The sequence below is a fragment of the Puma concolor genome, chromosome E1, assembly GCF_028749965.1.
Source record: "Puma concolor isolate L17-30 chromosome E1, mPumCon1.1.hap2, whole genome shotgun sequence".
Taxonomy (NCBI): Eukaryota; Metazoa; Chordata; class Mammalia; order Carnivora; family Felidae; genus Puma; species Puma concolor.
This window is the reverse complement of record NC_141680.1, coordinates 11,861,582-11,873,489: the sequence shown is the minus strand read 5'-3', so window position 1 is coordinate 11,873,489 and position 11,908 is coordinate 11,861,582. Positions and strand designations below refer to the sequence as shown.

General features: G+C 57.8%; 1 protein-coding gene across 7 annotated transcripts in view; it reads right to left on the bottom strand.

The window, feature by feature from the left end:
• Positions 1-343: 343 nt before the first annotated feature.
• The window catches only part of TOM1L2 (target of myb1 like 2 membrane trafficking protein), a 123,460-nt gene continuing 111,895 nt past the window's right edge, over positions 344-11,908 (bottom strand). For 5 of the 7 annotated variants that reach the window (XM_086686196.1, XM_086686197.1, XM_025920451.2 and 2 more), the window contains 3 exons: positions 7,490-7,549; positions 5,575-5,611; positions 4,207-4,511 (listed from right to left, as the gene is read on the bottom strand). In XM_086686196.1, the coding sequence (XP_086542322.1) occupies positions 4,357-4,511; positions 5,575-5,611; positions 7,490-7,549 (252 nt within the window). In that variant the 3' untranslated portion in view covers positions 4,207-4,356. Of the gene's footprint in view, positions 4,512-5,574; positions 5,612-7,489; positions 7,550-11,908 lie in introns of all 7 variants that reach the window. The other 2 variants (XM_086686200.1, XM_025920453.2) reach the window with 2 other exon arrangements.

Sequence of the window (11,908 nt, the reverse complement as noted above, 5' to 3'; positions counted from 1 at the left end):
GGGGGAGTGGAGCAAGCTTCCAGAATGGCTTCCTTTAGCGGGGCCCCTGGGGCAGCTCCCGCTTAGAGAAAGCAGGTGCCCCTGGGCACCTGTGTGGTTCGGTGGGTTACGTGTCCGACTCTTGGTTTCAGCTCAGGTCATGATCTCACGGTTCGTGAGTTCAAGCCCCATATCGGGCTTTGCACTGACAGTGCGGAGACTGCTTGGGATTCTCTCTTCCTCTCTGTTCCTCTAGCTCTCCCTCCCTGCCCCCTCTCAAAAATAATTAACACTTAAAAAAGAAAAAAAAAAAGCAGGTGCCCAGAACTGGCAGGTCCTTTAGACAGTCACGAGATCACACAGGAACAGTTTGTTCATTTATTTATTGTATTTTACATGCAAGAACCCAAACTAGAGAGACAGTATCTGGAAGGAGAGCCAGTGGGTGGATGGACGCGCTGAGCCTCGAGTGCACCGACCCGCCCTCCAGAACCGGCTCTGCCCACAGAAACGCACAACAGTGACAGAACATTAGACTTCCAGGACTGGACAACAAACTCAACACATCTCTCTTTCAACAGCCCACCTCCCCCATCCTGAGACCCTCACAAATTAAGTGCAAACTTTAGAAAATAAATATCCATCCCCCTTTCTCCAGGGGAGCCTGGAGATTTCAGACACGAGAGGAGTAGAACTTCAGGGCTGACAGCTGGTGGCCGCAGGGGCAGCCTGGCTTGGACCCCCATGGACAGGAAGGGCCGGAGACGGGCACTGGGAGAGGCGGGTACCACAGGGGGCATCTTCTGGGGGCACGCACACTCAGCCATGGTGGTGAAGCTGGCTGTTCCCCATGGGGGTGGATGAGCAGAGGGGCCCAGAGTCCCTACAGCACATGGAGGACAGGCTCGTGGTGGGCCGGCTGGGGCCAGGCAGAGAACACGGCACTCCTGCATGGTGCTTTTCCCCTGCTAGCCCACAGTCCTCCACAAACCATCCAGAAGGCTGGGTCAGACTGAGTTAGAAACGTGTGTAGCAGACGTGGAGACAAAGTGGGGGTGGGCGGCAGGAAGGAAGAGGAGGGACAAGAGTGTAGGAGGCTGAGCAACTGTCTGCTCCATGAAGCCGGAGGGGTCCAGGTGCCTGCTGCCACCGCTATCCACAGCCCTTGCCACCACTCTCCCTGTGGGAGGCCCTGAGTGACAGTGAGGGCCCCACACCTCCCCAGGCCCCCTTGCTCTGGACCCCAGGGGGAGGAAGGGAAGGGCAGTGAGCCAAGGCAGATGGCCCAGTCACTCACACCGATGGGGCTGACAAAACAGAAAGACAGGACGGACCACGGACGAAGTCACCCTTCCCTCCGGCCCCAGCCAGCATTAAGCCCTTTCAGCTCAGAGACCCCTTGTCCCGTGCCCGCTGATAAGCAGGCGGGTCACCTCTCGGCCTGGCCCGTCGGCCTGCTCAGTCCCTGGGAGGGGGGGCTCCCAGGCAGGGACTGCTCTGGGCCAGGCTGGCCCAAAGCCCACTAGTGTGCCCTGGGTCAGCTGCCCACTGGCCACAAAAGTAGGCAGGAAGAAATGGTTAGTTTTCTCATCTCAGCACACAATGAACACAGAAAAGGTTAAACACATTCCCAAGAAAATATTTTGACAAAATAAATATTTTAACCTATAATCAGGTATAATTAGTGCTTATAAGGAATCCCAGCAATAATTTAGTGTAATTAAGTACATACTGTATCTGTGATTTCTAACACTTGTGGAGCGGCTGGTGGCTCGTGAGGGTCTCACTCTCCCGGGGGGTAGGCACTGGCCAGCTTTCCTGCCGGAGCTCGGCTCCCTTCCCCAAGCAGGGAGCCTGGGAGCTGTGCTCCCCACATGGAAGGGAACCAGTGGTTGAGTGGCCTAGGGTGTCTGCGGGCCGCAGGACAGAAAGGGCTGAGCAGCACCCCCTTAAGGCCACCTGGGCCCCTGCTTGGCTTTTTGCACGGGCCTCACCCTCACGCATGTGTCACCTCAGCCTCCAGGTAGGGGCAGGCTGCCTCTGGACGGGACTTGTCAACAGGAAGGGCAGCTGCAGGCCGGGAAGGCAGGGGGCTCTCCCCTGTGTGAGCCAGTGCTTTCCTGCCAGCCCACAGGCTCCATCACCATCTGCCGCCCAGGGGCGGCCAGGACTCTCCAAGCCCTGCCTGTAGTTGGGGGGCAGCTCTGGACTGTGGGTACTAAGAGCAGCTGTGCTGGGTTCTCCCCCAGACAGACACAGGCCTCGGCTTTACTCCCTGCCAGGAGCCTCCTCTCCCCTTGGGCCCTTCAGGCTCCTGCTCTTGGGGGGACTTCTCCTTCCACAAGGCGGGGACGCTGGCTCTTCCCTCAGAAGCTGCCGGGCTTGGCCGCGGAGGGACGGGCCCCTGGCCCTCACAGAGACCAGCGCTCCAGGCCGCTGGAGGGTACTAGCTGGGTCGCTAGGTGTAATCGGACCATCCCAGCCACCTTCTCAGCAGCTCACGTCAAGCCAGCTGACTTAAGACTTCCTAACGTCCAAATAGGCAGACCTCAGGGGGCTCTGCCTGTGAGCAATGTTGACAAGAGGAGGAGAGGACCGAGGGGTGGGGTCGGGGTGAGGGGGGACAGTAGAGGCGTGGCACTGGCTGCCAGGGAGGGCAGGGCTGGAGTCAGGCTGGCTGAGCTCTGATCTCTGAGGGGGAGTTTCCTACACGTCCTCTGAGGAATCGGGCGTGTGACACCCCCGGCTGGTCCTGCCAGGAGGGCCCCCAGCCAGACCCCGGACCGGGGCACAGGGTTCTGGGCTAGGCAGCGCCTCGCTCTCCACCAGAGGTGCTGGGCCGTGGCCTAAATGCTTCTTCCAGAGCCCGAGGCACTGGTGTTGGCCTGCGCCCAGCCCGGCCTCTTGACCCCACTCTGGCTGCCAAGTGGGAAGGGCTGGCCACGCCACGGCTCGGGAACACGTCTGCCCCCGATACCTGGGCAGCACCTTCTGGAACACTGACCCGGGCCCTGGGGACTCACGGGCGGGCTCGGAGCAGCTGCTGCAGCATTTTTCTTTTCCTGGCCAACCGCGGCACAGGGGCGGGGCGGGCTGCCCCCTGGACTGCACGGAGCCTGAGTGTCCTGCCCACGGCCAGGAGACACCCAGTGGCGGGAGCAGGTGTCCTCAACCCCTAGCTCTCAGCCCCAGGCTGTTAGTCTTCTAGGTTGGCTTGGAGAGAGGGTACAAATCAGCAGCAAGGGGGGTTGGGGGCGGGGAGAGGGCAGGCTGTCAGGACGTTCTGTGGAGGAAGCGGAGACCACACCAAGGAGCAGTGCAGGGACCCTAGGGTCACTCCAGCCCCTTGGTCACTGGATCTCCAAATATGGTGCACAGCCATCTGCTCCTGGGCCCCGGAGGTAGAGGCACAGAGGCTGCCACGGACCAGGCCAAAGCCCCGAGCCTGGTGTGCTCACAAGCCCACCAAGCTTTCCCAAGCAGCCAGAGCAATTCCTCCCCGTGTGGGCCCCTCCACAGATGGGGACGTGGGGCAGTTTGGTTTACGGTTGTGTTATCTCTGCAAGAGCTAACCCGTGTGCCTCGTGACCATCATCCATGGGTCGCGTGCCGTCTTTGCAACTGCCTTTGGCTCTCCCTCTCCCCGGGTCCACCGGGGACCCCTCGCTCCCAGGCTCAGCTGCTAAGCCAGCCTGGCGTGGGCCTGGGTTAGCAGCTGAGCGATGGAGAGAGGATCAAGAGGGTGAGAAGCCTCACACAAGGGCACCCACAGAGCCTTCTAAAGTGCCGAGCACGCCAAGTGCCACAAGGTGACACGCGTCAGGGAGCAGCATTCCAGGGAGGGAGACCAAGCCCACAGGTGCAGACAAGCCCTTTCTGGAACAGGGGCATGGGAGCGTAGGCCGGTCCAAGGAGACCCACTGAGTCAGGTAGGGGCAGGGCACGGTGGGGGGGGGGGGGGGGGGAAGGGGCTGGGGTGGAACCCCCTTCTCTGCGGGCAGAAACCGGAGGAAAGGCAGTCCAGGTGTCTCCTCAGGAAATGGTCCCACGGGGACTGCCCTGCCTGGGGCTGGGTCCCACTGCCTGTTCTTCTGGGGAGGACACATGGGTAGAGGGAGCCTGTGGGCCAGAGGGGCGGGGGCAGGGGAAGAGAGCCTCTGGCTGCATCGATGCTGTCCCACCACCCAGAGAGAAGAAGGTGGCTAAAGCTGGTCCTGACTAGTGGGAGGCCTGGGAGCAAACACAGTGGCGTTTCCATGGAGACACAGCAGCACAGGACCGAGTGAGGACTGGGGATGGGAGGAGTGGCCAGTGCCTAGTGTGGACCGGGGGAATAAGGAGTGACCTGCCATGTGGAGAGCCGAACCGCAGAACAGCTCACAGGGCAAAGAGGGCATCCTCTGACCGCTCAGGCTTCTTCCGACCGGCGGGGTTTGAGGCTGGGGCCGGGGCCGGGGCCTCCCCTGGGGGCGAGGGGAGGTTGGGAACCATTTCAGCAGCTTTGGCTCTTTCTTCGAGGAATTTATCGAATTCTGCAATACAAAACCAGGGCAAGGGGCAGCGTTGGTGGGAGGCTAGGTCCACAGTGAGGCTCTAACCACCACATCTCACCTGCTCCCCTCGGAGCCCCATTCACTGTCCCCACCCTCAGCACACTAGCCTGGGCTGCCTGCCAGGGAAGGAGGGAGGCGGGGAGCGGCAGGGGAGCAGCCAGCCAGAGCTAGGGGTGCTTCTGGGCCGTCTGCTGCCCAGAGACCCAGGCTTGATTTCCCCCTCTGCGGCCTCCAGGGCAAGCAGGAAGCCTGGCTACCTGCAGATGGTACAGGGGGAAGGAGCAGGTACGATACCAGCCCCACCCACCCCTCTAAGTTGGGGCTTTTCCATGCACCAGATCAGCACTGGAGGCAGGGCAGGGAAAGTTGGAGGGGCAAGTCCCCACTTAAACTTGGCAGAGAACATCCCCCTACCCTATGCTCATCCTCCAAGCAAGGTTCTGCCAGTGGAGGGGGTCTGACCAGATGGTCTGGCAAAGCAGGGAGGAGGCAGTGCAGAGGGGAGAGTGGCAGGGAGTGGGGGAGACAGGAAGAGCAGGGGAGAGAAGGAGAGGGCGAGATGGGGGGGTTGGAGGACCTTGATGGGAACTTCCCTACCCGACCCGTCACCCACTGGCCCCCCAGAAGTGGGGTCCCAGAACGCCAGGCCCGATGAGTTCCCTATGCAGCCCTGTGGACTGCACAGCATGTCTTGTCTCTCTGCTAGATTAAGAATTCGGGGGTAGGGACAAACTGATTAGGCTTGCAGATCTGGGGGTCACGCTGACCTGGGATGGCAATTGGGACCTACTATTCACTAGCTCTGTGACCTTCTTAAAGTCACATGTTCCCTCACTTCCCTCATCAGCACGGGGCCTGGCTGGGACAGAGCAGAGAAGCCCCTGGCCCAGGAGGCCAGGCCAAGCAAGGATGGGCACCGGGAGATACGCTGGCAGTGGAGGCTCCAAGACAGTGGGGTGCCGGCCCCTATGCACCTCAAGAGTCTGGGGCAGGGGTAGCCAACAGAAGGTGGGGAGCTGTCAAGGTGCTGGCCCAGTCATACCTTCACTTGTGACGCCCTCTTCCAGGTCGTCGCCCTTCTGTGGGAGGAGCAGAGAGAGCAGTATTAGGGCCCAGCCTGGGCCAAACCCCCCATTCCCCGTGCCCAGAGCTCTGTGACAGTAAAGTACTGCTCGTCTTACTGAAGACACGGAAACTTTTGTTTTCTAGAAAGCAAAAATAAAACCACCCCAAACTCCGTAGTTCTAGGCTTTGATCCCCCAGAAGAACCAGAAAGAAAAATCCAAAAAAAGGCGCAGGCCGGTTCTCTGGGTTTAAAGCTACGGGCAGGACCACAGCAGGCCTCTGGCCACCCAGTGACACTCCCAGAGCAGGGCCCCAAGGAGGAGGCTGAGCTGCGCGCGTGCCCAGGACCCCCTCAGGTGCTCCTTCACTCAGCAGCCACAGGACTCTGGGAACCCGCTGTCCATGCCAACAGCTGGGAACCGCATGAGGCCTGGAAGGGACAGAGCCATGAAGTCCATGGCACAGGGCCGGATACCAAGCAGTATTTGGCAGTAAAGCGCTGTCCGGCCAGAAGCCATGTCCCACGGCCTCCTGTGGCCCAGATTCCGTCACCTGCTGCCGGTTCCTGAGAAGCCATGGGAGCTCGGAGAGCTCTTAACGATGACAGTGGATAGGACTTGATTTCTGTTTGGAGAACGCAGTGGTCACTGGGAACTTACTGCACAGTGATAGGGAAGGGAGCTGGATGGGGAAGCGGACAGGGCCTTGGGCTCAGCCAGGAGACGTGGCTTCCTTCCTGGCCCTGCCACTGATCTGCTCAGCCTTGTCAGACAGGTCCCTCCCCCTTTCTGAACCTTGGGCTCCCCGCCCCCCCTGCCCCACGAGGAGAGGGCCTTGCTCCTTCCTGCTTTGTCTCTGTGACGAGAGCTGGTTCTTTTCCAGGCATTCCCTTGGGAAAAATATGATGTGTTTTCTTCCTCCCCTGGCATGGCACCTGGGTGCCTGCCTCGCTGGGCAATGAGTGTCTTCAGAAAGCCTGGCCTTGTGGGGAGGTGGCCCGGAGCAGTGGGAGGCCCTACCCTAGTACAGAAGGGGGCCAAGTCGGCAACCCACTGCCAGCCAGGCCAATCCTGTGGTTAACGATGCTCTGCTCTGGGGACAAGGTCCCCTGAAGAGGTGGCAGCTAGGAACAAGAGATGAGGAGTCTCTAGGACTAAGGGAGAATCTGCCCAGCCCATGACCTTGGGCAAGCCCCTTCCCCTCCCAGAGTGCATTTCTTTGTCAGCCCCCCTGGCCAGCAACCCCCACTCTGCCTCCCCTGCAGCCGCCTGAGAGGGAAAGTGCTTTGTAAGCAGCAGCAGGAGGGACCAGCCCCTGCAGCCCTCCCTTTCCTGGGACCTGCTGCCATCTGCAGCTGCGTGATGTTCTCACCTTCCTGTCCTAGCTCTGCGGGTAGAGACAACAGTCTCGAGGGTAAGGGTTCTTTTAAATCCAGGATACCAGAACATACTGGGGAAGTGGGATGACAAGTAAAAAATAAAAAAAAACAAGAACAAAAACAAAAGCAAAAACACCAACCAAAAAAACCCCACAAAAAAACAAAAACACACCTGGCTCATCTCTGTGTATATAGTTTACAGTGAAAAAGAAAAAATAAAAATAAAACCCACAAAATCCCCCCAAAACCCAAACAAAACCCCAAAGCAAAAGAACCCAAGCACACACACACTAGATACAGAAAAGTAACTGGAGGCAAGTGTGTGTGGTTTCGGAGCCAGCCAGAGCCTTGCCTGCCGAGGCCCCGGGGCCGCGCCCGCAGCAGGTGCGCTGGGCCCAGTGGGCTTTCCTCCTCTGCCACCCCAGTGGGGAGCAGCCCCTGGCCCCGGGCCTGTCTTCAGAAGCACCTCTGCCTTGCCACGCCCCACACACAGAAGAGAAAAGTCGAGTCTCACCAGGTCCGTCCTGAGCCACACCTCAATGTCGTCCATGACAGAGGGCTGCGCAACGGGGATCTATGGAGGCGGCAAGCAGCGGGTCAGGCAGCCCCACAGCCAGGCGAGGGGAGACAGAACACCGAACAAAATAAATCGTCAAAAGCAACCCCAGAACGAAACCAAAACGTACACAGAGCAAAAAAACACGTTGGCACAGCAGGCGCGGGCAACACAAGGCAGCCACACATGAAATGGCAGGTGAGGGAAGCAATGAGGTGGCCAGTTCTAAGAAGCAGGGCTGACCGGCGGGCGCTGGGGGGGGGGGGGGGGTGTGGGGCAGGGGGGAGAGGAGGAGGGAGGGCAGCAGTACGCATTCTTGAAATGGATAACTTTTTGACTACTCTCAGCCCAGGGATGCAAAGCACCTTCTCATCTCAGGAATGCGCTGGTCCTACAGGCTGGTTTTGAACTCATCAGGTTAGGACCCTTGGAAGAGTCCTGCCTACCCGCCATCGAGCCCAGCCCCTGGGAGTGACTGGAGAAGACACCAGGAAGCCCCTGATGCCACTGGGGATCCCGGGTGGCAGTCTGCCCGGAGCAGGGGGTGCAGGTGGTCAGGCGGGCGCTGAAAGTATTTCGGAACGTGTCCCAGTGCGTCTCTGAGTGGGAGGAGGGGAGCACCGGGGCCTGGGTGTGGCCTGGCTGACAGCAGGCGGGCACATCTCACCACCAACACAAGCGGGCAAAGCTGGGGCTTTGATGACCAAAGCGACGTTGGGGCTTTAGCTGTCTTTGTGTCTCTTCAGGGGAGAATCACGAAGCAGTCCTGAATGCAGTGGCTCCTTTAGTCTCACCCTGCCTCCCCAGCTCTCAATGGCTGGCTGCGCTTCGGGAGCCAAAGAAAAGTTCAACTGAGAACTAGGGAGCGGTAGCCGGGGTGGGGGTGACTGGGCCCCGAGAAAACAAAGACATGCCTCATGGGTGCCTGAGCAGTCTCCATGCCTGGCCCACCTGTGGAAGGCCTCCGGGGCGGTGATTCTGAAACGTCCATTTGGCTAGAATGCAATAGCGGCTCACAAGTCCACTATTTCTAGAAAATTCTCTAGCACTGTGTCTATAGCTGGTTTCCCCCCAGCATCACAGTCTAGGGTAAGAATACAGTTACAATGAGCACCGGGAGGACTGCCTTGGTGTTTGCCAAATCTAAAAAATAACATGAGCTTAACAAAGGAAAAGAACAAAGATTTCCTATTCCCAGCCCTGCCCTGACGGGACAAGCCGCTCCTTAGAGACGGAAACCTGCTGCTGGCAGAGTTTGGGGTGTGAGGTAGAGCGAGGGCCCCTAGGGCGGCCCGAGTGTGCCGAGCAGGTGTCCCGTGCACACACGCACCTGGCGAGGCTGGCAGCTCCCACGCTCTGGTAACCTGGAGCGCCTTAACGTATATCGTGCCGCACTACAGACCCAGCGTGGGCACCCCACACGCATTTTCATAAAGGTTCAAGCCCACACCCCTTGATCAGATTAGGAAGACTCGGTCTACGCTGTCCTTTTATCTCTTTGACTTACTGGGAATCTCGTGTTGGAATGAAAAAAACGTCAAGGAGTTCAAATCACCCTGAAATGACTCCTAGGGACAAGGAGCACAGGATTCTCATTCCAGAGGGCACAGATGCCCAACGTGGATGTGCTAACAGCACCTAAGGCAGCACCCAACTCCTCCATCGAAAAGAAAGCAGTAAAGGCACGCGGAGCGCGATCTGCTAATTTTACGCTTGCTGGCAGGACTTCTGTCTTGACATGTTCCTGTGACAGAAGATGCCAATTTTCATTATCTCGATGCTTTTAAGTCAGAACGCCTGGCCTCTGGGAGGATGCGCGCCACGCCAAGTTCCCAAAAACAAAAGCTTGGAAAGTTAGCGGCATCTCCAAAGAGAAAACATGGCCAACCACAGTTGTTGGGAGTGTGTGCTGGGCTTTCTTATACCCACCCAGCTTCAGTCTATCGAGGGGAAATGGAGGTTCGATGGGTAGAGCTTTCCAATGTGCTGCAGGAGCTTGAAAAACAGCCACTAAGGGGTCATGGGTCTTAAACCTTCTGATACGGCTTTACAGTATTTTTGTTACTGCTCAAAAATAAGTCCCTCGAGGCTGGGTATCACGCTCCAGTTTTCTTCTTTGAGGATTAATCTTGAAAGGCAGCACGCTCAGAAAACAAACACTGACATCTGAGAAACTCCTCACCCCCTCAAAAACAAAAATTTCCCAAAAGCTGGATCATGGGAACGCTTTTCTTCCCCCTTTCAGATTTCTCCAAATAAGTAGTGTGTTTATGGAAGGGCATCCTCCAGGCAAAGCCCCAGGAGCCAGGCTGATGACAGAGCACTGGGCGATGGGTCGGCTGGGCTGGGCTAGTCAGATCCCTGGAGCATATCACTTTTTTCTGGACTTGCTTCTTTCTTCACTCAGGAGCCCTGGAGTCTCTGCTGTCCTAAGAAGCCTCAGGACTTTGGGTAAAGAGGCAGAGCAGGGAGAGGGGGGCTTGGGCAGTTCTTGGCCTCAGTCTCCCCATCAGAGAAGCGGCGTGGTGGCTAGGTTCTATTTAGTTTTCACCCCACAGGACTCCGAGCCCCTTAACTTCCAGGTCAGGGTTTCTGTTTTCTAATTCAGAAACCAGGAATATCATGAACAATCGGAATTGACTCCTTCCAGTATGAAAGGCACTTGGCCTCAGGGCCGGAATCTCCGTGGAACTAGGGGGAGAGCTAACAGTAAAGCTTATACAACACAGGGCAAGGGTTGACCTGCTTGTGGTTGCACACAGTAACTTACCTATATACACCTCCTACCCTGGTAAATCAATGCCTTGAGCGTAGCACTGGGGTAAAGTTCCTTCTAATAATGTGGATGCCACCAGACAGACTAAACGTGCACACTGCTCTCCAAACAGGAACTACAGAAACTGGGAGGGACGAGGAAGCTCCCTCGTCCATGCCGATGGAAGGGAAGGGAGAGGCCTTGGCCAGCCAAGAGGGCACTGGACTCTGTCACTGCCCCGTGGCTTTGGGCATGTCACCAAGCCCCTGGGAGGCCTCAGTGTTCTCATCCGTCAGATGAAGCCTGGCCCAGCTGATCCCTAAGAGACTGTGGCCTCTGACATGCCATGGTTACAGCACCTTCTTGGGCGACGATTGAAGGCTGAAGGCTAATCCAAGGGTCTGAAGAGGAGTGTGTTGGGGGAGGCAGACAGAAAGGGAAGAAGACTCGAAGTAAAAAAAAATAAGAGACAGTTGGCACAGGACCACCCTCCAATAAAGGCCGGCACATACGGGGCTGGCTTGGCTGAGGCAACGGTGAGACGCGCCCGCCCATCTTCAGGGTCCAAAGAGAAAGCGGCGTGTCGGGGGCCAGAAGTGGCAGATGTTGACGTGGGCGCTGGGTGAGCTGTCTGCCGTGCGCTGACCCTCACTTGGCTCCACTTAGGGGGCGGCAGGTGGGGGGCAGTGGTGCCACCGGCTCGGCCACAGCCAGTGCTATTTGTGACTCTGGGCTTGCTGTGTCGGGGGTCTGCCGGACCGGATTACGGCACCCCTCCATGCGTGGGCTAGGGCCGCAGCACACTCCTACTACTAACCTACTTCTGCTCTTGTTGGGACCGACGCTCATTCTTCTCAGGGGATCTTTCTGGCTGCATCCTGCTTATGGCCGGGGGCGGAGGTGGGGGGGGCAATTTCCCAGCAGTCTCCAGGCAGAGCGGCTCATGACGCTGCTCAGGGGTCTCTTCAACCGGTAATGAATCTGGTATTGTCAACCGTGGTGTTGGAAGTCTAGACCCCTGAAGTCCCGGGAGAGCACGGGCCCATTTCACGGCCCCCAACCCACGGGGAAACCTCAGAGTCTGATTTACAACGCAACAGGAACACTTTCTGAACAGCTCAGGTGTGCTATTTCACGAGAACTGAGAAATCCTCCCTGCAACATGGTCCCCCCAAACATGAGCAGCAGCCTAAAAGCCCTTCAGCCTTACTCAATAGTACAAAAAGTTTCCAAGTAAAGAATTTGCACTTGGGGGTTTGGAAGGACTCAGGGCTTCTACACTATGGGAAATAAGGCAAAGCAATTAATATACATTGTTTAAAAGAAAAAAAAAACAAACACTGCAGTCAGGCAGGTGAGATACCAGGTTAGCTGTTAGTTGGGTTTGTTTCTGGAAAGTTGGAGACTGGAGCTCTAGTGGGGGGCGGGGTGGGGAGGGGATCTTGTGTGGGCAGAGGCAGGTGCCACCACCAGCTGCTAATGCCACACTCAGGGTAGTTTGGGCAGTATCCTTTTTCGCAGGATTAACGGGCACAAGGACACAACGGCTGGATCCTCCCAATTTGGAACTGGAGTGGACATGGTCTCCAGGAGTCCCACTCTAAGGTCACCCACACAGAAGG